The sequence below is a fragment of the Myxocyprinus asiaticus genome, chromosome 13 (genome assembly GCF_019703515.2).
Source record: "Myxocyprinus asiaticus isolate MX2 ecotype Aquarium Trade chromosome 13, UBuf_Myxa_2, whole genome shotgun sequence".
Lineage (NCBI taxonomy): Eukaryota > Metazoa > Chordata > Actinopteri > Cypriniformes > Catostomidae > Myxocyprinus > Myxocyprinus asiaticus.
This window is the reverse complement of record NC_059356.1, coordinates 40,565,894-40,592,273: the sequence shown is the minus strand read 5'-3', so window position 1 is coordinate 40,592,273 and position 26,380 is coordinate 40,565,894. Positions and strand designations below refer to the sequence as shown.

Sequence of the window (26,380 nt, the reverse complement as noted above, 5' to 3'; positions counted from 1 at the left end):
GAACTTGGCTCGGAAGACAGGCGGTATAAAGAGATAATTCTTTCCTTTTTGGGGGGCCTGGTCCTGGACCATTTCGTGGATAATGAGAAGCCTGTGAAAATCCACTTGGGAAATATTTGGATTACTATCGGTGGATATCAACGGTAAAATGTGTGAGTACAAGATCCATATTTTAACAGCAGTTTGTGGAGAGTAAAGTCGATCGAAAACGCGGCCTTCATGCCACCATCTGTCGTGTCACACCGACACCCATTTAAGTAATATTTGTCTTGGTATGGCTCACTATATAGCCTAGACAATATCAACCTACCAATGTTATCAGTGTAACATATGATTTTTGATGAATTTAAGGTTTTGTGTCATCTATTAGTTTGGGAAACGCCTGCAAAATGTATGACTCTGACAATCTTATTGAACTTTTACGATTTAAAACTGCTTAACTCGGGAGACCCTGAAATATCGTTCACATTTTAAATGGTATAGACATCTGTGCAAAGTCAACGAATGCCTAATGTTCACTTTTCAGTAGCAGAGGGCAGGGAGTCGCCAGTGTCTACTGTTGCTCATGCTGACAGTGACCAAGGAGAAGAAGAATGTGCTCGTGTTTCACTACTGAACGGGATAGACCAGAGTCGTCGGCACAGGACTGCTTTCACACGGGAGCAGCTGAGCCGTCTTGAGCAAGAATACTGCAAAGAAAGTTACGTGTCTCGACCTAGACGATGTGAACTGGCGGCAGCGCTCAAGTTGCCCGAGACCACTATAAAGGTAGGCTAATTCATGATGTAGACCTTTTTATCACGTGTAGAATTGGCCTAACAAAAGTTTCTCAAGACCATCAAGCAACATTTTAAGTGCATTTAAATATGCGTTTTCCTGTAAAAGTGGCAATAAAATAATTAATATCTTAAAGACTGACTACTACTATTAAGAGTTTCTACTATTTATGAAAGACAGCACTATATTTATATACAGTATATATTTGTGAGGGTTGGTTGTTTTATGTGTTTTGTGTGAGGGTTACAGACAAAAAAAAAAGTAGACCTACTCAACTCACTGGGTCTAAAAATCAGAGACCTGATCTCTGTCCCTGCTGAAATGGAAAACTTCTACACACCTAAGCCCACCAACATGCATTGTCCGTCACTGAACTCCTTACCATTACATTGTAGGTCTGGTTCCAGAACCGAAGGATGAAGGACAAGCGGCAGCGTCACAGTCTGCACTGGCCTAATTCACTGGATCCAAACCTATGTGCCTTCATGGTGAGTCAGGCGGCGGCGGGACTGCCCTACCCCATGCTACCTCACATACCTCTTCATCTTTACTCTCATCTGGGCATGGGCAGAATCTCCAGTTTCTCAAGCCCTTACAATGCTACCACAAGGCCAATGGACACTTTGCCGCTCCCTCCCTCGTCCTGGCTAGGTGGACTTCCACAGCCGGCTCTCTACTCCCCTGTCCAGACAATGCACCATGCTGCAGGATGCCCCTGTCCCCACTGCTTTCACTGGAGACCAGATCAACTGTTTAAAGCTAGAGGGGGATCCAGCCTGGGGCTAGGACAGGCACGCAGCCCAAAACCTTTGGCAGTGCTTCAGGATAATAGGGAAAAGGTGACTTTGTCTCAGTGAAGAGGATGACATGTTAAAGTCTAAATTAAATAAAAAAGGACTTTCTTAAAGCACGTCCCTGGGCTCATTGCGAATGGTTCATTGGTGCATGTTATTCCAAAGAAAAATATGTATGTCTTCATGATCTTCTGATCAAAATGTAATAACTTGTTCTTCCTCTGAAACAACCTCCCTTTTCTGCTGACAACCTTGCAGGTTATTGGATAATGTTAACCAATAGCCAAATAACTACTGAATTGTTTCAGCATCCTAGTAATGTAATGCCCACTTTTCACATTCCAATCAATCCTGACAGATAAAATAAAACCCTAAATTTTTTATATTCTAGTATATCCTGTTTCACTCAGAAATGCATTACATTGCAAAAGTAAAATAGGCTGCAAATGGCATTTTTTATTGACTTTATGGCAACTGTAATAGTGCATCTGTATTTGTACAGTAGGAATTCAGAATCTAGATAGTCAGTTGAGAGGTGTAGGTTACCTACAATTCTTTCTGTGGTTTTGATATTTTTCGTACTGTAATATTTAATGGTTTTGCTTATTTCCTTAAAATATATATATGACAAATCTATTAAAATATTTATGGAAACATTAAATTTTTAAAAAATATTATTTGACAGATAAACTAAAAATTAACAATGGGGCAATGTGGAAGGACTGAAAACAATAAAAAAATGTCCTGCCTATTACTGGCCTCAAGCCTTGACAGTCTCCCATTAATTTAAACCAAGACTTTTGTTATCCATTTAAAACAACCTGTTGACCAACCAGCACTGTAATCTAAAAGACCACTTATTAAATTACAGACACAAAGCTCCTGTCATTATACTCAATCCTAGACACAACCTGCTGAATTATGATCTTGAAAATCTAAAAACAAATAGCCTGTGACCAGACAAAACATCAACAGGTGGATGGAGCATTGTCTAAGACTCCAAAGCTTCACAGACCTTGATCAAACTCTATGGGGCTCACAAAGAATGTCTAAAATTTTGTATGTGAAATTTAAAAAACATAGGCAGAGAAATACATAGCATGGCCTATGTTGTACAGTATGTTGTCTTAATTAACTTGCCTCCCCTGTGTATATACAAAAAGGCTAATGAGTTATAGCTTCTGTTTTCCATGACATGAAGACTCATTGCACTAGAAATTAATAGCTGTTGAGAAGGTGAACTTGGTAAAGGCACTGGTTATGTGAATATGGGCACCTGCTGAGTATGCAGGTGTGGTGGCTTATCTCACCTCCACCTGCTACAGGTAATTTTAATAATTAAAAGTTGAAAGACTGCTGAATCTGTATCTCAACATAAATCAACATGTCCTGTGTTGTCATGATAACCTTGACATTAAAAAGAGCAGAATGAATGTTTTCTTATTGTCATGTCATATCGTCACTGTCTGATAAAAACACGTATCTCCAAAAAACAAATCTTTCAAGAGCATGGAAAAACTCTCTCATAAACAATCTTACTAGATACTTGTTAAACAGACAGCTTGATTAAACATCTTTTCATTGGTCATTTCGATGCACAATTCAAACAGTAGGAAAGGTCATTCAGCACATTCTGTCTATGGTAAAAAGTCAAAATGACCAAAAGTGGAGATACATGTTTTTAATTGGACAACGACAATATATTGTATTTTAAAAGTTTTGCTCTAAATTCTGATTTATGTGGGTCCCGAAACTATTTCTGTGGTGTAAAAACTACCATCCAAAGGAGAAAAGGGTTGCTGTTTTATAAGGACAGATTAAATAAATAATTCAAATTTTTTCTAGTATTTGTAAGCAATGTCATAGCAGTACTTTAAACATAATGATTAATTAATATGGGTGCATGTAAAGTTATCGCATATCTCTATGTTCAGAGGTGTAAAATACTCCTACACCTCTGATGCTTAGATCATTTAACAGTCAGAATCCTTGTCTGTTTTTGACAATAACTCAATGGGTGATGTCTGGGCAATAGGTGGGAAATGACAGTAAAAATAACAACATATCCTGTGAATTGTGAGTGATGTGGTGAACTGGGACAGACTGTAAAGGTGACTGTGGGAACACAGAGTGAGCACACAGTAGTGGATCCTCTTTTGTCTGGAGAGCACTACCGTGTGATTTTTACAATTTCCTGCTCTTAAGCCTGCCTTGGCCCTGAGGAAGTGGACAGGTTGTCATTAAGTTCTCTATGAATTCCCCTCGTCCAGCCACAATCTGCAGAGATAATATGAACATGTTTTATATATATACACACACACTGATCAGCCACAACATTAAACCACCTGCCTAATATTGTGTAGGTCCCCCTTGTGCCACCAAAACAGTGCGGAATCTCAGCATCTCAGAATAGCATTAATAAAAAAGAACTTGCATTATATGACAAAGGTGTAAATTATTTTTTTTAGGACATAGATGACCCAGACCCCTAATGACACATTCCAGAGTTCTGCAGATGTATGTTTATGAAATCCAAAAACTAGATTATTGCAATAAATGCAGAGCCACATGTGTGGCATCAACATTTAGTTTCGATACTTGAAAAGTAAAATTGAATTTTCAAATGGAGCCACATTGAAAAGCACGATTTAACCATATAGGGCCTTAAAAATTCAGATGAAAAAAGGAAAGTTTGAGCTGAACCAGAATCTAAAAGGATATTAAGATATTTGTAATCATTCTAGAGTTATAGGTACAGAAACTTTGGAAAAACAACACAAAAAACATCTTTCTAATGTTGTCAAAAAGTGAGAATTTATATTTACAGGACAATTTTATACCTCTCAAATCCTTAGAAATGAACAGGCCATTTTTTGCTACTCTACCTTCAAGCTCCTGTGAAAACACCCTTTTCGCATGTTTCTGTTTTGTCATCATAGACATCATCAATCCCAAATTAAAGCCATAGTAACCACAGTATGTTTACCTTAAGAGTCCCAGTGCAACAAGGAAGGGAATAAAGAGATTTTTTAGAGAATATTTTGTTACCTTCTTTACATCCAACACTAGAGCCTGTAAGTCACCTCCACACACTTCAGCACTAAAGAGAGTAACATGGTAGGGAAATAAAAACACAGAAATGAAGGCTAAAAAGTTGAAGTATTAGTTATCAGAGGCATGAGGAAATCCACAGATGTACAGGTGCATCTCAATAAATTAGAATGTCGTGGAAAAGTTCATTTATTTCAGTAATTCAACTCAAATTGTGAAACTCGTGTATTAAATAAATTCAATGCACACAGACTGAAGTAGTTTAAGTCTTTGGTTCTTTTAATTGTGATGATTTTGGCTCACATTTAACAAAAACCCACCAATTCACTCTCTCAAAAAATTAGAACATGGTGACATGCCAATCAGCTAATCAACTCAAAACACCTGCAAAGGTTTCCTGAGCCTTCAAAATGGTCAAAATGGAGCCTTCAAAATGGATTGTGTTTTTTGAAAACCAAAGTCACTGCACCCGTTTACCAAGAAATTTTGGAGCACTTCATGCTTCCTTCTGCTGACCAGCTTTTTAAAGATGCTGATTTCATTTTCCAGCAGGATTTGGCACCTGCCCACACTGCCAAAAGCACCAAAAGTTGGTTAAATGACCATGGCGTTGGTGTGCTTGACTGGCCAGCAAACTCACCAGACTATTGTCAAGAGGAAAATGAGAAACAAGAGACCAAAAAATGCAGATGAGCTGAAGGCCACTGTCAAAGAAACCTGGGCTTCCATACCACCTCAGCAGTGCCACAAACTGATCACCTCCATGCCACGCCGAATTGAGGCAGTAATTAAAGCAAAAGGAGCCCCTACCAAGTATTGAGTACATATACAGTAAATGAACATACTTTCCAGAAGGCCAACAATTCACTAAAAATGTTTTTTTTTTTATTGGTCTTATGATGTATTCTAATTTTTTGAGATAGTGAATTGGTGGGTTTTTGTTAAATGTGAGCCAAAATCATCACAATTAAAAGAACCAAAGACTTAAACTACTTCAGTCTATGTGCATTGAATTTATTTAATACACGAGTTTCACAATTTGAGTTGAATTACTGAAATAAATGAACTTTTCCACGACATTCTAATTTATTGAGATGCACCTGTATTTGTGGCAGTGGGGGCGTGGTCAAGCATCTCTCCGGAGAGAGAGAAAGCGGTAAGGGCGCTTACACCTGAGCTAAATTATGTCTAACACCTGTCTCTAATTTCAGTGAACATGGGGAGAGCGGCATAAATAGAGACACACTTCAAATAGAAGAGAGAGAGCCTGAGCTCCACAGACGCAAACAAGAAGCAAAGAGTTTTTATTACAAAGGATGAGAGTTTATTTTATGAAACGGTGTGTGGTTGTAGATTAACTTGGTGCATAATGCAAAGACTGTGAGACTGTAATTTGTGCTGCAGAGAGAGAGAAAATAAATCCTTACCTGAACCAGGAAAGCTGCTTCTCGTCTCCTTACAGTATTGTTCACAATTTTAATATACAGAAAAAAATATAACTGCACAACTCAAAATGCAACTTACTGTATTTATTCAATTATATAAGCTTGCATTTTGAGTTGAGCGGTTATATATATATATATTATGTATATATTTATGTCGTAACATGCACCTGAAAGGTGTACGTTTACTTTAGTGTCTTTTCAAAACAATTGTAAGAGCCAAAATATTTTGTATGTGTTTCATTTCCATAACTCTCAAACAATAAGCTTACGCACTGAGCTTCACATATACAGTACGCTACAGTTGAAAGTAAAATTAGTAATTAACAATAGGTTCAGAGAGTTTTGTCTGGTTCATGAAGCAGCAGCAGGCCTATATGTCTGAGAGCCTAAAGTCATGACAATCGCTTTTAATTAACAAAATTGTACAATATTTATACATTTTTACTGTAAAGCTGACAACAGCAACTTACTGCACACTCACAGGGACAGACATTCTGAATGAACCAAAATGACTCTCAAAATATAGTGAGAATTCATGGAGAATGACACTTATGGGGTTTGAACCATCAACCTTCCAGTTACCAGAACAAATCCTTAAAGAAACATTTTGGGTTAAATTCAGGTAAAGGTCAATTGACAGCATTTGTGGCATAATGCTGATTACCACAAAAATTTATTTCAACTCGTCCCTCCTTTAAAAAAAAAAAAAAAGAAGAAAAAGAAGAGAAAATCTAGGTTACACGTAGGCACTCACAATGGAAGTGAATGGGGCCAATTTTTGGAGGTTTTAAAGGCAGATATGTGAAGCATTCAATTTGATAAAAGCACTTACATAAATTTTTCTGTTGAAACATGGGTAATATTTGAGCTGTAAACTAGCTTGAATCTACATTTTTAGGTTGTTTTTAGGGTTTACGGCATTACGTCATCATGGCAAAGAAGCTAAAAAACTGGACATAACTTTAAACAGAAAAGGTTAGAAAGTGATTTTATGCCACTAAAATCATGTTAACATGCATGTTGCTTATGTCTTGTGGCTATATTTTTTAAATAGTCAGCATTTTGATGTTTAAAGATTGGCCCCATTCACTTCCCTTGTAATTCCCATCACAATCTTCATTTGTAAGATTTTGATTCTTAAATCCCAAGATCTATGCGACAACCATCTACAATGCTAGTAAATCACTCCCATATGCAACAAAATTTCACACTATGTGAATAGAAATGTCTGTGATTAGCCAACTGGCTCGTAAATGTTCAAATTTCACTCACCACTGATTGAGTAGTATAGTGGTGAAGAAGTTCAGAATGGAGACCTTTTCATTGCGTGTTGAGAGTAAAAGTTTAGTTTGACTCCTGTGTAATGTGTCCAAAGATGAGATTCAAGCAACCCATTTTACCAAATTCATTTTAATCTCACACAGCACAGATGCAGTAAAGAAGCCATTCAACATTCTCCTTAATAAGCGCTCAACCAATACATGTCCAGACTGCTGCTATTCTTAAAGAGACAGTTACGTTTTAGCACCTGTTCAACAAATCAATGTAAATATTTGTAAACAGTACAAATTGTGCATGTAAACAATAAACATGTAGCAAAATACAGTGTATATATTAAATATAATGAAAAGTTAAAATATGACCAAACCAATGAAAAAGTAATAAAATACAATTTGTAAAATTTCTATTTTTGTAATGTACTTAGTGTATATTTGGCATACTTGTATAATTAACCGCATTAGCAGAGAGACAATTTCTTTCATATTCAAAATGGAATCGAATGAAGAGCTTGCGAATCGGTATCAAATCAAATCAAGAAATCTGTATCAATACCCAGCCCTCCTTTTTTTAGCACTTTGCTTGTGCTAAAAAAAAGCACAAGCAAAGTGCCCCAATGATCCTGGAACTCTGGGTAGGGCATCAATTTGGCCAGCGAGGCCCTGGGTCAACTGAGTCATTTCTCAAAAACCTTAGAGGCAGTTGTCCCTCTAAAATCTCTATGGGTACTGTAGTGTATATGCATCATCACTGAATCCCGATCAATCACTATTGCTCCCTTCACTGAATACCCTATTAAGTTGACTTAACTGATTGAGTAAACTCTTTCCCACAACTGAATTGAGTAACGGAGTCTCCAAAACTTGTGTGGTTAAGTTCACTTAACTTGGTGTTCATATAGATGAACTTAACTGTGTAAGGTACGGTTGAAGTCAGAAGTACATACACCTTAGCCGAATACATTTAAACTCAGTTTTTCACAATTCTTAATCGTAGAAAACATTCCCTGTCTTAGGTCAGTTAGGATCTCTACTTTATTTTAAGAATGTGAAATGTTGGGGGCCTGGGTAGCTCAGCGAGTAAAGAAGCTGACTACCACCCCTGGAGTCACGAGTTTGAATCCAGGGCATGCTGAGTGACTCCAGCCAGGTTTCCTAAGAAACCAAATTGGCCCTGTTGCTAGGGAGGGTCGAGTCACATGTGGCAACCTCCTCGTGGTCACTATAATGTGGTTCTCGCTCTCGGTGGGGCGCGTGGTGAGTTGTGCATGGATTTCCACGGAGAATAGCATGAAGCCTCCACATGCGCTATGTCTCCGCGGTAACACGCTCAACAAGCCATGTGATAAGATGCACAGATTGACTGTCGCGGAGGCAGACAGCAGAGATTCGTCCTCCGCCACCCAGATTGAAGCGAGTCACTATGCCACCACAAGGACTTAGAGCGCTTTGGGAATTGGGCATAAAAGGGGAGGAAAAAAAAAAGAATGTGAAATGTCAGAATAATAGTAGAGAGAATTATTATTTCAGCTTTTATTTCTTTCATCACATTCCCAGTGGGTCAGAAGTTTACATACACTTTGTTAGTATTTGGTAGCATTGCCTTGAAACTTGGGTCAAACGTTTTGGGTAGCCTTCCACAAGCTTCTCACAATAAGTTGCTGGAATTCTGGCCCATTCCTCCAGACAGAACTGGTGTAACTGAGTCAGGTTTGTAGGACTCCTTGCTCGTACACGCTTTTTCAGTTCTACCCACAAATTTTCTTTCGGACTGAGGTCAAGACTTTGTTTTTTGATTTCGTTGTTCTTAAGCCATTTTGCCACAACTTTGGAGGTATGCTTGGGGTCATTGTCCATTTGGAAGACCCATTTGAGACCGAGCTTTAACTTCCTGGCTGATGTCTTGAAATGTTGCTTCTATATATCCACATAATTTTCCTTCCTCGTGATGCCATCTATTTAGTGCACCAGTCCCTCCTGCAACAAAGCACCCCCACAACATGATGCTGCCACCCCCATGCTTCACGGCTGGGATGCTGTTCTTCGGCTTGCAAGCCTCACCCTTTTTTCTCCAAACATAACAATGGTCATTATGGCCAAACAGTTCAATTTTTGTTTCATTTGACCAGAGGACATTTCTTCAGAAAGTAAGATCTTTGTTGTTCTGGGTTTGATTTTTCACTTTTCGCACCAAATTACATGAATCTCTAGGAGACAGAATGTGTCTCCTTCCTGAGCGGTATGATGGCTGTGTGGTCCCATGGTGTTTATACTTGCATACTATTGTTTGTACAGATGAACGTGGTACCTTCAGGCATTTGGAAATTGCTCCCAAGGATGAACCAGACTTGTAGAGGTCCTCAATTTTTTTTTTTTTTTTCTGAGGTCTTGGCTGATTTCTTTTGATTTTCCCATGATGTCAAGCAAAGAGGCTCTGAGTTTGAAGGTAGGCCTTAAAATACATCCACAGGTACACCTGCTATCATAAGATAATTGGCTAGTTGTCTAAAGGCTTGACATTTTCTAAGTTGCTTAAAGGCAAAGTTAACTTAGTGCATCACACTTCTGATCCATTGGAATTGTGATATAGTCAATTAAAAGTTGAACAATCTGTCTGTAAACAATTGTTGGAAAAATTACTCATGTCATGCACAAAGTAAATGTCCTAAATGACTTGCAAAAACTATAGTTTGCTAATATTAAATCTGTGGAGTGATCCAAAAATTAGTTTTAATGACTTCAACCTAAGTGTATATAAACTTCTGATTTCAACTGTAACTACATGCAAGTAGACTTAAAGGTGCTGTAAGCTATTTTAACCTTCTGAAGCTTTCACGTGACTGAGCCGTTGAATTGGCCACACCCCCTCTTTCCAAAAACCCTTGAAAAAGGAGTTACATTTTGGTCTTTTCTCACCCAAATCTACAGCTGTCACAAAGACTAGTGAGATATCTCAGGCCACTTAATTCACTAATATCTTTAAGGAAGTAGGAACATTTTGCATACTTTTCCATGAAAAAAATCACGAATTACTTTTTTATCTCAGATTTGCTATTTAGATACATAAGACTCCAATCAATGTCTTCCGAAGTGATCCAATAGTTTTTGGATGAGAACAGACCAAAATGTAACTCCTATTTCAATGTACAACTTGACATTACAGTCTCTAAGCATGATCATGATTTCAATCTCGATTACACTTCCTAGTGCTTGACACATGCCCAGAGCGCAAGATGGCGCTATAGGAAGTGTAATTGAGCTTGAAATCATGCCTAGAGACTGCAATGTCAAGATGTACAGTGAAAAAGGAGTTCCATTTTGGTCTGTTTTCACCCAAAACCAACTGGATCAGTTCAGAAGACATTGATTTAAACACTGGAGTTTGATGGATTATGTTTATGCTGACTTGATCTGCTTTTTGGAGCTTCAAAGTTCTGGCCACTGTTCACTTGCATTGTATGACCCTACAGAGCTAAGATATTCTTCTAAAAATCATAATTTGTGTTCTGCAGAAGAAAGAAAGTCATACAGATCTGGGATGACATGTGGATGAGTAATTGATGAGAATCTTCATTTTTGGGTGAACTAACCCTTTAACGACAACTATTTAAATGCTACCATTAGTTCCCTTTGACTAAGGAAACATTATTAAATAATTCAAGGGCAAGGTATTATGGGTATTCCCCATAGCTTCAATTTTGTACTCAATCATTTGAGTTATTAACACATAAAATCTTACGCCTATAGGTTTTTAAGATAAATAAGTTCAAGGAACATAGATATTTGAGTTATGAACTTGACATTTCAAGTAATGTTTAATTAAGGCAACTTGATTTTTCCAGTAATGACAATATTAGGGTTTACAGTGCTGAACAAATAAAAATCTGTCCATCTCTCTATTCATGTAATACTTCACAATAACCTCACATTATGATCACATTTTTGTAATCTCTAACAAAGTTTGTTAACAATATAATTAGTCATGCACATGCAGACAAAAAGAGCAAGGGCGAGAGAGAGTTATGAGTACGTATGATGTACAGTATCTATATTGTTGCTAGGACAGCGCTTTATGGCAGCAGTAAAATCTACAGGCTTGGCCTGTGTCAGCTGAAGCTATTTAAATACTGTAAAACTCAGATATAGAGACAGAGTGATGAAATCTGATTCATCTGAGTCTGTTCAGAGTGAGTAAAGTTAAATTGTTATGACTTAGACCATTTATGTCTCCTTGGAGATTTGGACAGAAGCCCTATTGCATCTTACTAAAGACTAATGCCTTGCGGTAAATTAAAAGACAAAAACTGAAGCCTGTATGGTTTTGAGAGAACAAAATTGATCAAAAGACACTGTATTTGATGTAAGACATCCCATTTATACTGTAATTGTGATTCAAATTACAGCAGCAAATATAATCAGACAACTTATCAGCATTAAATGCATTGTGTCTATTTCTGCTATGATCAATAACGCAAGCAGAATTCTAAATTAAAATCTTGTCAGAGGGGAATTTAAAAGTGCAAAGGGTAAATAAGTAAAAAGACTAAAACCTCAGAGAAGGAACAAGGATATCATGTGGTAAAAGGAAACAACAAAGTCTCAAAACCATTTTAGCCTTAAATGAAAACTTTAGCCCCACTAAATATCTGTGATAAACTCAGTTGTCAGCACCCTTAAAATCTGATTATGGGATCTCTTTTCACGTTTGCAGAAAACACTGGCTGCAGTACAATATTTTAGATCTTGTGAAAGTCTAAAAGTCTAAAAAGACTATGTGACACCATGCAAGGAGCAGACGTGTGAGTGACGAGCTCTGCGCACTTTGCTGAATTTTCGATTATTCTCATGTTATAGTCTGGTGAAATATGATACACCCAGTTACACATTTGCCCTTTGTTGCAAAACATGGCAAAGAAGTCAAAATCCTCGGGCTCTGGAGACATTAAAAGACACTTACGTGTTCAGGATGAAAGCCCCGACAGGCCTACAGACCGGGGACTCGATTTGGATGGCGCGGCGGGAGAGGAGATCCAGCGTCAGTTGTCCAACATGTCGGTGATGTTGACGAAGATTCTTGCTGACTTGGAGGATCTCGCTGTAATACGTCGATCGATTACGCCAATGGAAACAAAATTCTCTGAGTTAGCTACAAGAGTGACTGATGTTGAAAAACAAATCGATTTTCTGGAATCTTCAGAGAGGGAATTAACCGCTAATCCGCCCGCGACCAAAGTTGATTTGGACCATCTCCTTGAAAAGCTTGAGAATAGAAGCCGCAGAATAACCTTTGAATTGTTGGAATTCCTGAGCATGAGGAGGGCAGAGACATGGTGAAATTCCTAGACGAGTTTTTCCCGAGTCTGCTCGACATAACAGGCCACAAGCTGGAAATCGAGCAAGCTCACAGAGTCCCAGCTCACAGATCTGCTGAGGGAGATAGGCCCCGATCGATTCTGGCCAGATTTCTGAGATCATCCGATAAAGATCTTGTGTTGTGCCAGGCGAGGAGCAAAGGGGAGCTTTCTTGGAAGAACCATAATATTTACTTGTTCCCAGACTTTGCGAGTTCGACAAGAGAGAAACGTGATCGGTTCAAGGAATGCAAGAAACTCTTACATCAGAAAAAGATCTCGTTTGCTCTAATGTTTCCTGCCAAACTGAGAATAGAAACGAAGGTCAGTCGCAAAGTATTCACATGTCCAAATCAGGCAATATCTTTTATAGAATCTATGTCTGAGTAAACCATTTGATGTTTCTCATGTGAGTGGGCCTGACTCGCTGCACTTACTCTTGAGGAAGCTGGGCCACATTTTACGTTTTTTGCGTTGGCTCCGCCGTGCGGCTGGAGCTTGTTTTGTGAATAACACTTTCCTTAAAGAAACTTTTGCATTTAAGTTCCCGGACAGATTGAGAGTGGACACTATGGATGACCGCAAAATATCTACATGCTCACACAAAGGATGTCTTTTATAAAGCTGACGGAATTGTGTAAGTCATGGTATATACTTTTATGCAGCCTCTGAGTGAATTGACTCGATCATCCGGGGAACCGGGATGCCGGTTTTGTTTCTTTTTGTATTGGTTCCGCCTAGCGGCTGGAGCTTGTTCTGTTGAATAACACTCCTTTGGAACAGCTATTGATTAATCTGTTCGTTCTTCGTGCTTACTCCTCCTGCTGGCTGTGGTTTGTAATGTTGAGTTTTTTTTTTTTTGTTTTTGTTTTTTACGAGACATTGGAATGATTACGTCATTCGTTGAACTCAGAACAGCCAACTCACTGAACATTCGTTTGTCTGTCAGAGGATTCTGAACAGTTTTATATCAGCTGGAATTTGTTTTGTGGAAGATCACATCTTTGAGATAGTTCTGTAAATGAATCTACAAATTCTTTGTGTTCATTCTTCCTATTGACTGGGTTTATTTCACAAAGTATTTTCTGTTATGTAATTTTGCCTCACAAATTTGTGAGGCAAAATTGAGCAATCCGATGGCAAAGTTGTCGTGGGGGCTCGTTGGCGTTCATGGACCTTTTGAGTTTAGAGGGATTGTCGCCGGTTGGCGCTGTCATGCGCGGGGTTAATGCGCACAATTTTCTTTTTTCTGTTTGTTTTGTTCGGGGGGATGTTCGGGGGTTGATTGTTTCACTAATGGGGAACGTGGTCTTCATAATTTTGTTTTTGGCACACAATTTATTTTTTCTATTATATCAGTACCTCAGTTGTTAATATAAGTGTACTATCTCTCTCCACATTGAATGTGAATGGGTTGGGGCAACCCATAAAAAGAAAAAAGGTTATTTCTTTTCTTAAACATAACAAATATGATATAGTATTTCTTCAAGAAAAACATCTCTCCCCGCAGGAAGCTGAAAAATTTGGGAAGATATGGGGTGGACATGTTTTCTTTAGTTCTGGCACAAGGGAGTCATTATATTGGTAAATAAACATCTACAATTCAAATGTCTCAAACAGATTAAAGATAAATTAGGAAGAGCAATTATTGTTTTAGCTGAAATTCAAGGGCAAAGGTTGATTTTGGCTAATATTTACGCACCTAATGCTGATGATCAGGGCTTTTTTATAGATCTTGAAGGGATGTTGCAAACCGCTGGCACCCCTCTTGATATAATTTTGGGAGGAGACTTCAGTCTTTTAATGGATTCAGTCCTTGATCATAGTGAAGCAAAAGTGTGCAAGCCCCCTAGAGCAACACTGACGCTTCACAGGATGTGTAAAAATCTTGGTCTTTTGGATATTTGAACCCATCCGGTAGGGACTAAACATTTTTTTCATCAGTCCATAAGATTTATTCTAGAATAGATTTTTTTCTTGATATCCAAATCCCTAATTTCATCTGTTGTTGATTGCTCAATTGGAAACATTTTAGTCTCAGATCACGCCCTGGTGAGTTTAGAGGTGATTCCACATATAGAGAAAAAGAAATCATATAGTTGGCACCTTAATGTATCCCTTCTGCAAAATCCTGATTTCCAACAAATGTTAAAGACTGAAATCAATGTTTATATGGAGACCAGCTGGTCCTCAGTATGGGAGGCACTTAAAGCGGTTCTTAGGGGTCGGATCATACAGTATGCCTCATTCATCAAAAAATCCAAAGCACGAGAACTTGTGGAGTTGGAAGGAAATATTAAAAGTGTAGAGGCAGAGCTGAAGCACCGTATGTCAGCTGATGGCCTCAGAGAATTGACCCGATTGAAATATAGATATAATACTATTTTGTCACATAAAGTGGAGTTTTGGTTATTCAGGGCAAGACAGTCATACTTTGAGTCGGGTGTCAAAGCAGGGAAGCTTTTGGCTAGATATATAAAGCAGAGAGAGTCTTTTTCTACCATTCCCTCAGTGAAATCTGCTGGTGGTGAAATATTTACCTCAGCCATTGATAATAATAATGATTTTAAAGAATTCTATCTTGATCTCTATAGTTCCACGTCTTCGTCTACTGATGAAGATATTAGAAACTTTGTGGAACCATTAGAACTCCCTAAACTGACGATTGAGCAAAAAAACTCTCTTGATTCTGAGATAACCTTGGAGGAGCTTGACGAGATAATTAAGTCCCTACCTACTAGCAAGGTTCCGGGGCCAGATGGTTTTGCCGCAGAATTTTTTAGATCCTATGCTACAGAACTGGCTCCACTTTTGTTAGAAGTTTATACTGAATCATTAAAGAACGGAAAACTTCCTCCAACCATGACACAAGCCCGGATCAGTCTGATTCTTAAAAAGGACAAAGATCCAAGCGAGTGTAAAAGTTACCATCCAGTTTCCCTGATCCAACTAGATGTAAAATATTGTCAAAAATTTTGGCTAATCAATTAAGTAAAGTTATGACATCACTTATACATATAGATCAGGTGGGGTTTATTTGGGGCCGCAGCTCTTCTGATAACATCAGGCGTCTCATTACATATCATGTGGTCAGTAGCGAATGATCAATCTCCAATCGCTGCCATCTCACTTGATTCCGAAAAGGCGTTTGATATGGTAGAATGGGATTATCTTTTTAAGATTTTGGAAATGTACAGGTTCGGGAGTACATTTATTGGTTGGATTAAGTTACTTTATAGACACCCTGTAGCAGCGGTACAAACAAATGGATTAATCTCAGATTATTTTACTTTGAATAGGGGCACTCGGCAGGGTTGCCCTCTTTCCCCATTATTGTTCTGTCTTGCCCTGGAACCATTAGCAGCTGTGATAAGAAAGGAGGATGATTTTCCAGGGGTGGTGGTGGGAGGTGTGCTGCATAAGCTTCTGTTTTACGCAGATGATATTTTATTATTTGTCTCTGAACCTACTAGATCTTTGCCTTGCCTCCACAGAATTATTAATTCCTTTTCCAAGTTCTCAGGATACAAAGTCAATTGGGCTAAATCCGAAGCTTTGGCTTTGACAGCGTACTGCCCAGTAACGGCTTTTCAGCCGGGCACCTTCCAGTGGCCCAAACAGGGCATTAAGTATTTGGGGATTTTATTCCCGGCAAATTTGTCTGATTTAGTTAGTGTTAATTTTGACCCTTTAATAAAAAGGTTTTTGAGTGATGTGGGCAGATGGGCTTCATTACATTTATCGATGATTGGGAAGGTTAATGTTATTAAAATGAATTGTATTCCAAAATTTAACTACCTGCTACAATCTCTCCCTGTAGATGTCCCCCTCTCTTATTTCAAGGAATTTGATAGCATAGCGAAGTCCTTCATTTGGAACGGTAAACGTCCCAGATTGCATTTTAATAAGTTACATAGGCCGATAGACAAAGGAGGGCTAGGCCTACCCAAGATTTTGTTTTATTACTATGCGTTCAGTCTCAGACATTTGGCTCATTGGTCACTTCCACCTGAGAGAGCCCCTCCCTGGTTTGTTATTGAACAGGCAGTTCTTGCCCCTATTTCGCCATTACAAAGCATCTCTATCAAACTAATCGGAAAAGTTAAGTTACATCCCGTTATTTCGCATTTACACTCGGTATGGACAAAAGTGTCCAGATTGTTTAAATTGGACACTTATTTAAATGCTGCCTCGAGCATATGGCAGAACCCAAAACTGTGTATTGGCAAGTCTCCTTTCTGCTGGCCGGAGTGCATTGTGAGGGGGGTTGCTACACTAGGTGACCTGTATGAAAGCGTTGTGTTGAGATCGTTTGAAAACTTGGTCCAACATTTTGGGATTCCTAGACCTCAGTTTTATAGGTATTTACAACTGCGCCACCTGCTTTGCACTATTTTTGGGAGTAGCACACATCCCCCTAAGGAGGCAGATGCTTTGGGAGAGGTGATTGCGGCTTTTGGAAAAGGTCATGAGGCATCATTGTACTACTCCCTGTTAATTCAGAGTATGGGGGACGGAGCCTTAACTTCTCTCAAGAGAGTATGGGAGAAAGATTTCAACTTGGCATTGGAGGAAGGAGTGTGGGCTAAGATTCTTAAAAACATTAAGTCTGCATCTAGTGATGCAAGGGTGCATCTTAAACAATTCAAAATTTTGCATAGATTTTATTGGACCCCCACTAGACTGTATAGGCTTGGTCTTAAAGACACACCCACCTGCTGGAGATGCCAATCGGAGGATGGAGACATGGCCCATATTTTTTGGTGGTGTGTCGAGATCCAGAAATTCTGGTCGAAGGTTCAGAATTTTGTGTGCGACGTGGTGGGCACTCAGGTTTCATTTTGCCCCAGACTTTGTGTTCTGGGCAATGGGGCGGTCATCGATGTGGGGGATGGCCATATAGGGAACTGGGTTCTGACATGTGTGATGATTGCCAGGCAGGTTATTTTGAGGGGTTGGAGGTCAGCTGGTGTGCCCCCATATCCGGAGTGGTGCACAGAGGTGGGGAGGGTGGCAGCTTATGAGGAGGTGTCATCTGGAAGACGGGGTGGCTTGGATAAGTTTGTTCGGAAATGGGGCAGGTATTTGGAGTTTTTGGAGGGCTCTTGGGTGGGGTGTGGAGAGAGTAGTGTATTATAGTTTGTATGATTATTATGTGTGTGTATGTATGTATATATATATATATATATATATATATATATATATATATATATATATATATATGTATATGTATTTATGTTTGTATATGTATGTATGTATATTGACCACAGGGTTGTTTTTTTGGGGGGGTGGGGTCGGGGAGGGGGGGCTTTGGGGTTTAAATGTTGATTTTATATATATATATATAAATATAAACATTTACATTTCATTGTAAAAAATTTTAAATAAAAAAAATAAATAAAATAAAAATTAAAAAAAGTCTAAAAAGACTTTCAGTTTTTAAATACATTAGGAATTAGTCATCCCACTAGACACCGGACCGATCATTGGCAACATAGGCTGCCCTGCACATGCCTGTCATCATGATGCGTGATGCATCTATTTCTCTCTCATCTAAACCATATATATATATATATCTGTATATATATATATATGCACTTTTGATATACAGTGCATTCAGAAAGTATTCAGACCCTTTCATATTTTTCACATTTTGTTATGTTATGCCTTGTGCTAAAATGCTTTAAATTATTATTTTCTTCACATCAATCTACACTCCATACCCCATAATGACAATGCAAAAAACAGATTTTTTGCAAATGTATTAAAAATAAAAAACTTAAATTACATAGACATAAGTATTCAGTCCCTTTGCTATGACACGTGAAATTTTGCTAAGGTGCATCCCATTTCTCTGTATCATTTTTTAAATGTTTCTATACTTTGACTGGAGTCTACCTGTGGCAAATTAAACTGATTGGACATGATTTGGAAAGGCACACACCTGTCTATATAAGGTCTCGCAGCTGAAAATGCATATCAGAGCAAAAACCAAGCCATGTGGTCAAAGGAACTGCCTGCAGAGCTCAGAGACAGGATTTTCTCAAGGCACAGATCTGGGGAAGGCTACAAATTTTTTTTTCGGCTGCATTGAAAGTTCCCAAGTGCGCAGTGGCCTCCATAATTCTTAAATGGAAGAAGTTTGGAACAACGAGTACTCTTCCTAGAGCTGGCCGCCTGGCCTAACTGAGCAATCGGGTGAGAAGGGCCTTGGTAGGAGAGGTGACCAAGAATCCGATGGTCACCCTAGTTGAGCTCCAGAGATCATGTGTGGAGATGGGAGAAACTTGCAGAAGGACAACCATCATTGCAACACTCCACCGATCTGGGCTTTATGGCAGAGTGGCCAGACAGAAGCCTCTCCTCAGTGCAAAACACAAAAAAACACCTAAAGTACTCTCAGACTGTCAGAAACAAGATTCTCTGGTCTGTTGAAATGAAAATTGAACTGTTTGGCCTCAATTCCAAGCATCATGTCTGGAGGAAACCAGGCACCGCTCATCACCTGCACAATACCATTCCAATGGTGAAGCATGGTGGTGGTAGCATTATGCTGTGGGGGTGTTTTTTTAGCAGCAGGGACTGGGGGACTGGTCAGGGTTGAAGGAAAGCTGAACACAGCAAAATACAGAGATATCCTTAATGAAAACCTGGTCCAGAGCACTCAGGCCTCAGACTGGGCTGAAGGTTCACCTTCCAACAGGACAATGACAACGCAAGAGTGGCTTAGGGACAACTCTGTGAATGTCCTTGAGTGGCCCAGCCAGAGCCCGGACTTGAACCCAATCAAACATCTCTGGAGAGACCTGAAAATGGCTGTCCACAGACGGTCCCCATCTAACCTGACAGAGCTTGAGAGCATCTGCAGAGAAGAATGGCAGAAAATCCCCAAATCCAGGTGTGCAAAGCTTGTCGCATCATACCCAAAAAGACTTGAGGCTGTAATCGCTGCCAAAGGTGCTTCAACTAAGTACTAAGTTAAGGGTCTGAATATTATGTCAATGTTAATGTTGTCAAAAGTACTGGTACTTCATTACCAAGTCAATACTAAAATAAAAAAGATGTAACAATACCCGTGTTTCTGCAATACTGAGCACTGACTCTATCCGTTACCATCGCGCAGTATGATTGACACACGTCAGCTTTAAAATGCTCACAGACTTATTTTGAACGTGTGCTCTGTTACTGCTTATACACTGAAATTGACAATTAATCAAATTAAAATAGTGACATGTTCTAGTGTGATTTATTAAACCGCTAAAGGCTGCAATCTTAGTGTGGAAGAGCTTTGTACTGTGAATGAATGTATACATCCGACTGCTCATACACTGGAAACTCCACAGACATTATTAAAATAATTATTAAATAACTAAAATAACTAAACTGGTGTGTTCAATAGCACATTATGATATTAGAATATTTTTGCTGTGGTATCGAAATTGGTATTGAGAACCGTGAAATTTCACTTGTATCGGTACCGTCTACTGAAATTTTGGTACCGTGACAACACTAGTCAATGTGATATTTCAGTTTTTTCTTTTTAATAAATTTGCAAAGTTGTCAAAAATCTGGTTTTTGCTTTGTCATTATGGGGTATGGAGTGTAGATTGATGTGAAAAATAAATTAATAATTTAAAGCATTTTAGCATAAGGCTGCAACATAAAATGTGAAAATAATTAAGGGGTCTGAATACTTTCTGAATGCACTGTATATTCAGTTGATAAAGTCAAGCTATCGCTGTCAATTGGCTGTGGGTTTTGCACTGCAACTCACCCTGATGATCATGTGTGGGCCTGAAGGAATGTCTTCACTTGGACTTGTAAGGAAAAACTTGACTTTCCTGCCAGTTTGTTTCGTTTTTGCAGATTTAAGTTTTACATTTCTTGACTCTGATTGATGTAGACCTTAAAGTTCTGTAAAAACAGTTCAAGAGTTTTGCACACTTAAGCCAGCACCACACTAGCTGATTTTTTCAGTGATTTTCAGATGTGAGCTTCATTAACATAATCACCAGTAAGACGGAGGGAGATGAAGCGTGCATTAGCATCTGTCAGCGGGAGGTCTTTAATCACTTGACCATCGGGACACCCTGTTGAGTTAATGGCTTCAAAAACTGAAAAAGAACATCAGGTTTGCTTGAAAAAAAATTCTGGTGCAGGCTTTTTGTGTTGTCTTCAAGTGACCAATGAGCTTTTCTTTTACTGAAGAACTGACAAGACATCAAGCTGATTTGAACATTTTCATCGCACTCAGCTGCATATCATCACAAACGCTGATTGTAATCCAGAGTGATTCTGTCACCAAGCGTTTTTCTTGTATCTTTTTACTGCACTAAAATTACATCAGAAAGCAGAGCCACACCAGTCTGTTTTTATTGAACGTAATTTCTTTAATCACTGAAAGCTGATTATGGACATACATGTTCTATGGCATGCCTGGAGGGGATAATTACAAAATCATGCACTTTCACAAGGTAAATTTACTCCATGAATAGCATCCTATGAGCGTTTTCACACCTGGCTCGTTTGGTGCATTTGTTTCGGAACCTGGTGCATTTTCTCCCTTGATTCGGCTCGTATGAGAATATATGAACACGGCAATCGCACCCGAATCCGCCACAAAAACAATCAGTCCGAAACCACCTGGATGGAGAAGACCTCTGTAGGTCAGCTCGTCACAGTAATTCATCATCAAAATGCGGATATAGCCTTTTGGTGGCTATATTATATAATGTAGGTCAATTATCATGATCGCTTCTCTCTTTTGGATAGCGGCAGAACAGCCAAAGGTAGGACGGCATCAGCAACTTTATGTCAGAAATAAACCTGGCTTCACTCCTTCTGTGTGTATGTGTGCGTGCAAGTGTGTGTGTCTGTGTTCAGGTGCGCGAGAGAGAGAGCTCCCTGAACCTGAGAACAGGTACTTTTAATGACTTCAACCTGAGTGTATGTAAACTTCTGACTTCAACTGTGACACACTTGCGGATACAAAATTGTGGAGTGGGGTCAAACATACCAACTCACCGCAACTCTCTCTCGCCACGTGGAGCTCGCCGAAATAACAACAGGAGTACTGTGTGAGCATAAACAATTGTAATAGAGTGATTTAGGGCATTTTCAGACCTGTAGCTTGCATGATTTGTTCCGAAACAGGGGCTAAAATAGTTACAATGATGCATTTTCATCATTTAGAAGATTTTGCTCATATACCGATACACCAGATAAAATGATGTACTTGAAAAAATGTGTCAATGGGTACAAATATTATAGTATTGATTATGTCACGGTTACGCAAAATGTCTCCGCATAGTACAGAATGTGCATTCGAGTCAGAGGTTGCACTGCAAATAAACATTATCCGACACAGGGATGGGTACGAGTTGTGAAATTTGTGTTGTGGTTATTTTTGTGTCATTAGTGAATACTAAAGTTTTGGCAAGTCATTTAGAGCATTTTTGCATGACACAAATAATTTTTCCAACAATTGTTTACAGATTTTCACTTTTAATTGACTATATCACAATTTCAGTGGGTCAGAAGTTTTCATGCACTAAGTTAACTGTGCCTTCAAGCAGCTTGGAAAATTCCAGAAAACGATGTCACCCTTTAGACAATTAGCCAATTAGCTTCTGATAGGAGGTGTACCTGTGGATGTATTTTAAGGCCTACCTTCAAACTCAGTGCCTCTTTGCTTGACATCATGGGAAAATCAAAAGAAATCAGCCAAGACCTCAGAAAAAAAAATGTGTGGACCTCCACAAGTCTGGTTCATCCTTGGAAGCAATTTCCAAATGCATTAAGGTACCACATTCATTTGTACAAACAACAGTATGCAAGAATAAACACCATGGGACCATGCAGCCATCATACCGCTCAGTAAGGAGATGCATTCTGTCTCCTAGAAATGAACATAGTTTGGTGCGAAAAGGACCTTGTGAAGATGCTGGAGGAAACAGGTAGACAAGTATCTATATCCACAGTAAAACGAGTCCTATATCACCATAACCTGAAAGGTTTCTCAGCAAGGAAGAAGCCACTGCTCCAAAACCACCATAAAAAAGCGAAACTACAGTTTGCAAGTGCACATGGGATAAAGATCTTACTTTCTGGAGAAATGTCCTCTGGTCTAATGAAACAAAATGTGAACTGTTTGGCCAAAATGACCATCGTTATGTTTGGAGGAAAAAGGGTGAGGCTTGCAAGGCAAAGAACACCACGTGTGGGTGGCAGCATCATGTTGTAGGGGTGCTTTGTGGCAGGAGGGACTGGTGCACTTCACAAAATAGATGGCATCATGAAGAAGGAAAATTATGTGGATATATTGAAGCAAAATCTCAAGACATCAGCCAGGAAGTTAAAGCTTGGTCACAAATTGGTTCTCCAAATGGACAATGACCCCGAGCATACCTCCAAAGTTGTGGCAAAATGGCTTAAGGACAGCAAAGTCAAGGTATTGGAGTGGCCATCACAAAGCCCTGACCTCAGTCCGACAGAAAATTTGTGGACAGAACTGAAATGCATGTGCAAGCGAGGAGGTCTACAAACCTGACTTAGTTACACCAGTTCTGTCTAGAGGAATGGGCAAAAATTCCAGCAACTTATTGTGAGAAGCTTGTGGAAGGCTATCCAAAACATTTGACTCAAGTTAAACAATTTCAAGGCAATGCTACCAAATACTAGCAAAGTGTATGTAAACATCTGACCCACTGGGATGTGATGAAAGAAATAAAAGCTGAAATAAATCATTCTCTCTTCTATTATTCTGACATTTCACATACTTAAAATAAATTTAGTGATCCTAACTGACCTAAGACAGGGAATGTTTTCTACGATTAAATTTCAGCAATTGTGAAAAACTGAGTTTAAATGTAGTTGGCTAAGGTGTATGTAAACTTCTGAGTTCAGCTGTACCTCTTTCTCATTAGAGTGAGATCTCAGGAAAACAGTCTGCATGTGTGACTACCTTGTCCAAAATTTTTTTGAGTGCCAGTGTGCTGCCGGGTTACCTGCAACACAACTAAAACTGCTGAATCAAACCTCAAATTACTTGCATATCTGGTTTGAAGTGGATTCTGCTGACAAGGAATGACCAGTAACATGTTTACAGAGATAAACATTAACTAAATGAAACTCATAACATAGTGAACTTTGGTAATGGCTACAAATAGTTTTACATTGGGAAAAATCTCCTCATTAAACAAGGCCAGAAGAGGTAGAAAAGCATGTGGTGGGTATAAACAATAAGCTTACATAATACTACACTCATAGATCACTCACTCTGGGTGATACCAAGTCTTGGGGAAGACATTATATTCTTTAGGGAAATTTTGCAACAAAAAAAATATATATATATATTTTCATTTAAAGGGCCAGCATTTATGTGCAATGGATCATTCCAGGGAAATGCTTTAAATTCTCTTGGTGTAGACACAACATTAAAGGGATAGTTCACCCAGAAATGATAATTCTCTCATCATTTACCCACCCTCATGCCATCCCAAATGTGTATGACTTTCTTTGTTTTTCAGAACACAAATGAAGATTTTTAGAAGAATATTTCTGCTCTGTAGGCCACACAATGCAAGTGAATAGTGACCAGAACTCAGAAGGTCCAAAAAGAACATAAAGGCAGCATAAAGGTAACCCATAAGACTCCAGTGGTTAAATCCATGTCTTTAGAAGCAATATAATAGTTGTGGGTGAGAAACAGATCAATATTTAAGTTTTTTTTACTATAAATCTAAACTTTCACTCTCACATTTAGCCACCTTCTGGTCGGGGCTGGCCAAAGATGGACATTTTTAGTAAAAAAGTACTTAAATATTGTTTCTCACCCACACCTATCATCTAGCTTCTGAAGACATGGATTTAACCACTGGGGTGGTATTGATTACTTTTATGCTGCCTTTATGAGATTTCTGGTCTGAGCTCTGGTCACCATTCACTTGCATTGTATAGACCAAAAGAGCTGAGATATTCTTCCAAATCTTTGTTTGTGTTCAGCAGAAGAAAGAAAGTCATGTACATCTGGGATGGCATGCGGATGAGTAAATGATGAGAGAATTCTCATTTTTGGGTGAACTATCCCTTCAATAAACATCTGCCACTAGTTTAATTTCTGCTGGAAACTAGAACCACTTGTAACAATTCCACATGTTGGAGGAAGGGAAGGTTTGTTCAGCTTTCAGGGTAATAGAAAAACTGAAGAACAAACATGTAAACAGTCACATAAAAATCTGTAAAAAAAAAAAAAAAAGCAGAGCTGTATTACACAGCTTAGGGAAATGTACTGTGTCTAAAACTGGCACAGTAGAGGATCCGTTGACTAACCTGATACATCTATGCTAAATTGGTTTTCTAGGAAGAGGACAGGTTGGTCCAGAATCCTTAACTGGTCCAGTTATTTCCTTTTAGTGCCCCCTTCATGCCATATCTCTTTGGCACACGGTTAACAAAAGGCATTCCTTTAAAGTTGAATGTTGTCAATGTTGTCAGGTTCATGTGCTCATGCATGAGAAGTAGGGATAATAATAATAATAATAATAATAATAATAATACATTTTATTTATAATGCGCTTTTCTAGTACCCAAAGTGCTACAAACAGATGCAAATAAGACAAATAAAATACAAAAGTTCTGTAATACAGTACAAAACAATAAATCATTCTAAACAATACAATAGAACTAATCAATACAATAAAATACTAGTGATCTCAATCTATTTAAGCAATTTTAAAAAGATGGGTTTTAACAACTTCTTAAAACTGTCTAATGTGGGAGCATCTCTAACAGCAAGAGGAAGTGCATTCCATAATCTAGGTGCAGCAACTGAAAAAGCTCTCTCACCCATAGATTTTAGTCTACAAAGAGGCTGCTGAAGAGTAAAAGAATCAGCAGAACGAAGAGAACGAGAGGGCATGTAAAGGGTAACTAAGTCACAGATATAAGAAGGGGCCGTTCCATGCACAGCATTGTAAGTTGGGTTGGGACTAGAGTCCTGTTTTTCTGGGCAGGACCTGATAATTACATGAGCTAAAAGTCTTCTGCATTGAAATAAAACTGCTTTGAATCATGTGAAATAATACTTGCATGAAAATCGTAGCTTGGTCATTGTTTTGAAAACTGTCAATCTACCAATTCATCCATTAATACATTTACTTTACAAGTAAAACTGAATCTGCAATATGAACCATCAATTTTGCATTAATCAATCAGGTTTAGTCATAGTGACTCTGTAATGTAGGAAGTAAATAATTAGCAACATAGAGTCCCAAATTGTGTGTTCATGTGTGTCTATAATTTAACAGTTGGTAAACCGTTAAATGGCCATTTTAATGTAGCTGCTTGCACATTGATTTTTTTATTTTATTTATTTTTTATAATAAATCTGTGGGTTAATGTGCATACAGAGTTGTAGTTATGTCTTGTGGTTGATAGCATATGCCTCACAGCCATGTATGACCTTAGTGTTTCAGCCTGACTAGAACCAGTTAAGTCCTGCCACAACCTTATCCATGTCTGTTAAACTTTCAATGGTTGCTTATAAATGGTAACAGGCATGTCTGTGGTATTTGTTTTTTATTTTTTTATTCTTTATTTTGCAGTCTGAAATGTTGCAGAAACACACAAACAAACCAGTAACTAAGCTTCCTGCTTGTGCCTGCCAATGACATATGCCACGATTA

At 38.6% G+C, this 26,380-nt stretch overlaps 1 protein-coding gene across 1 annotated transcript; it reads left to right on the top strand.

The window, feature by feature from the left end:
- The first annotated feature begins 504 nt into the window (after positions 1–504).
- Positions 505–1,606, top strand: eve1 (even-skipped-like1). Its single transcript, XM_051715467.1, is given in 3 exon segments — positions 505–768; positions 1,173–1,553; positions 1,556–1,606. Coding segments are annotated over 3 exon segments (696 nt in total).
- The last annotated feature ends 24,774 nt before the right edge of the window (positions 1,607–26,380 follow it).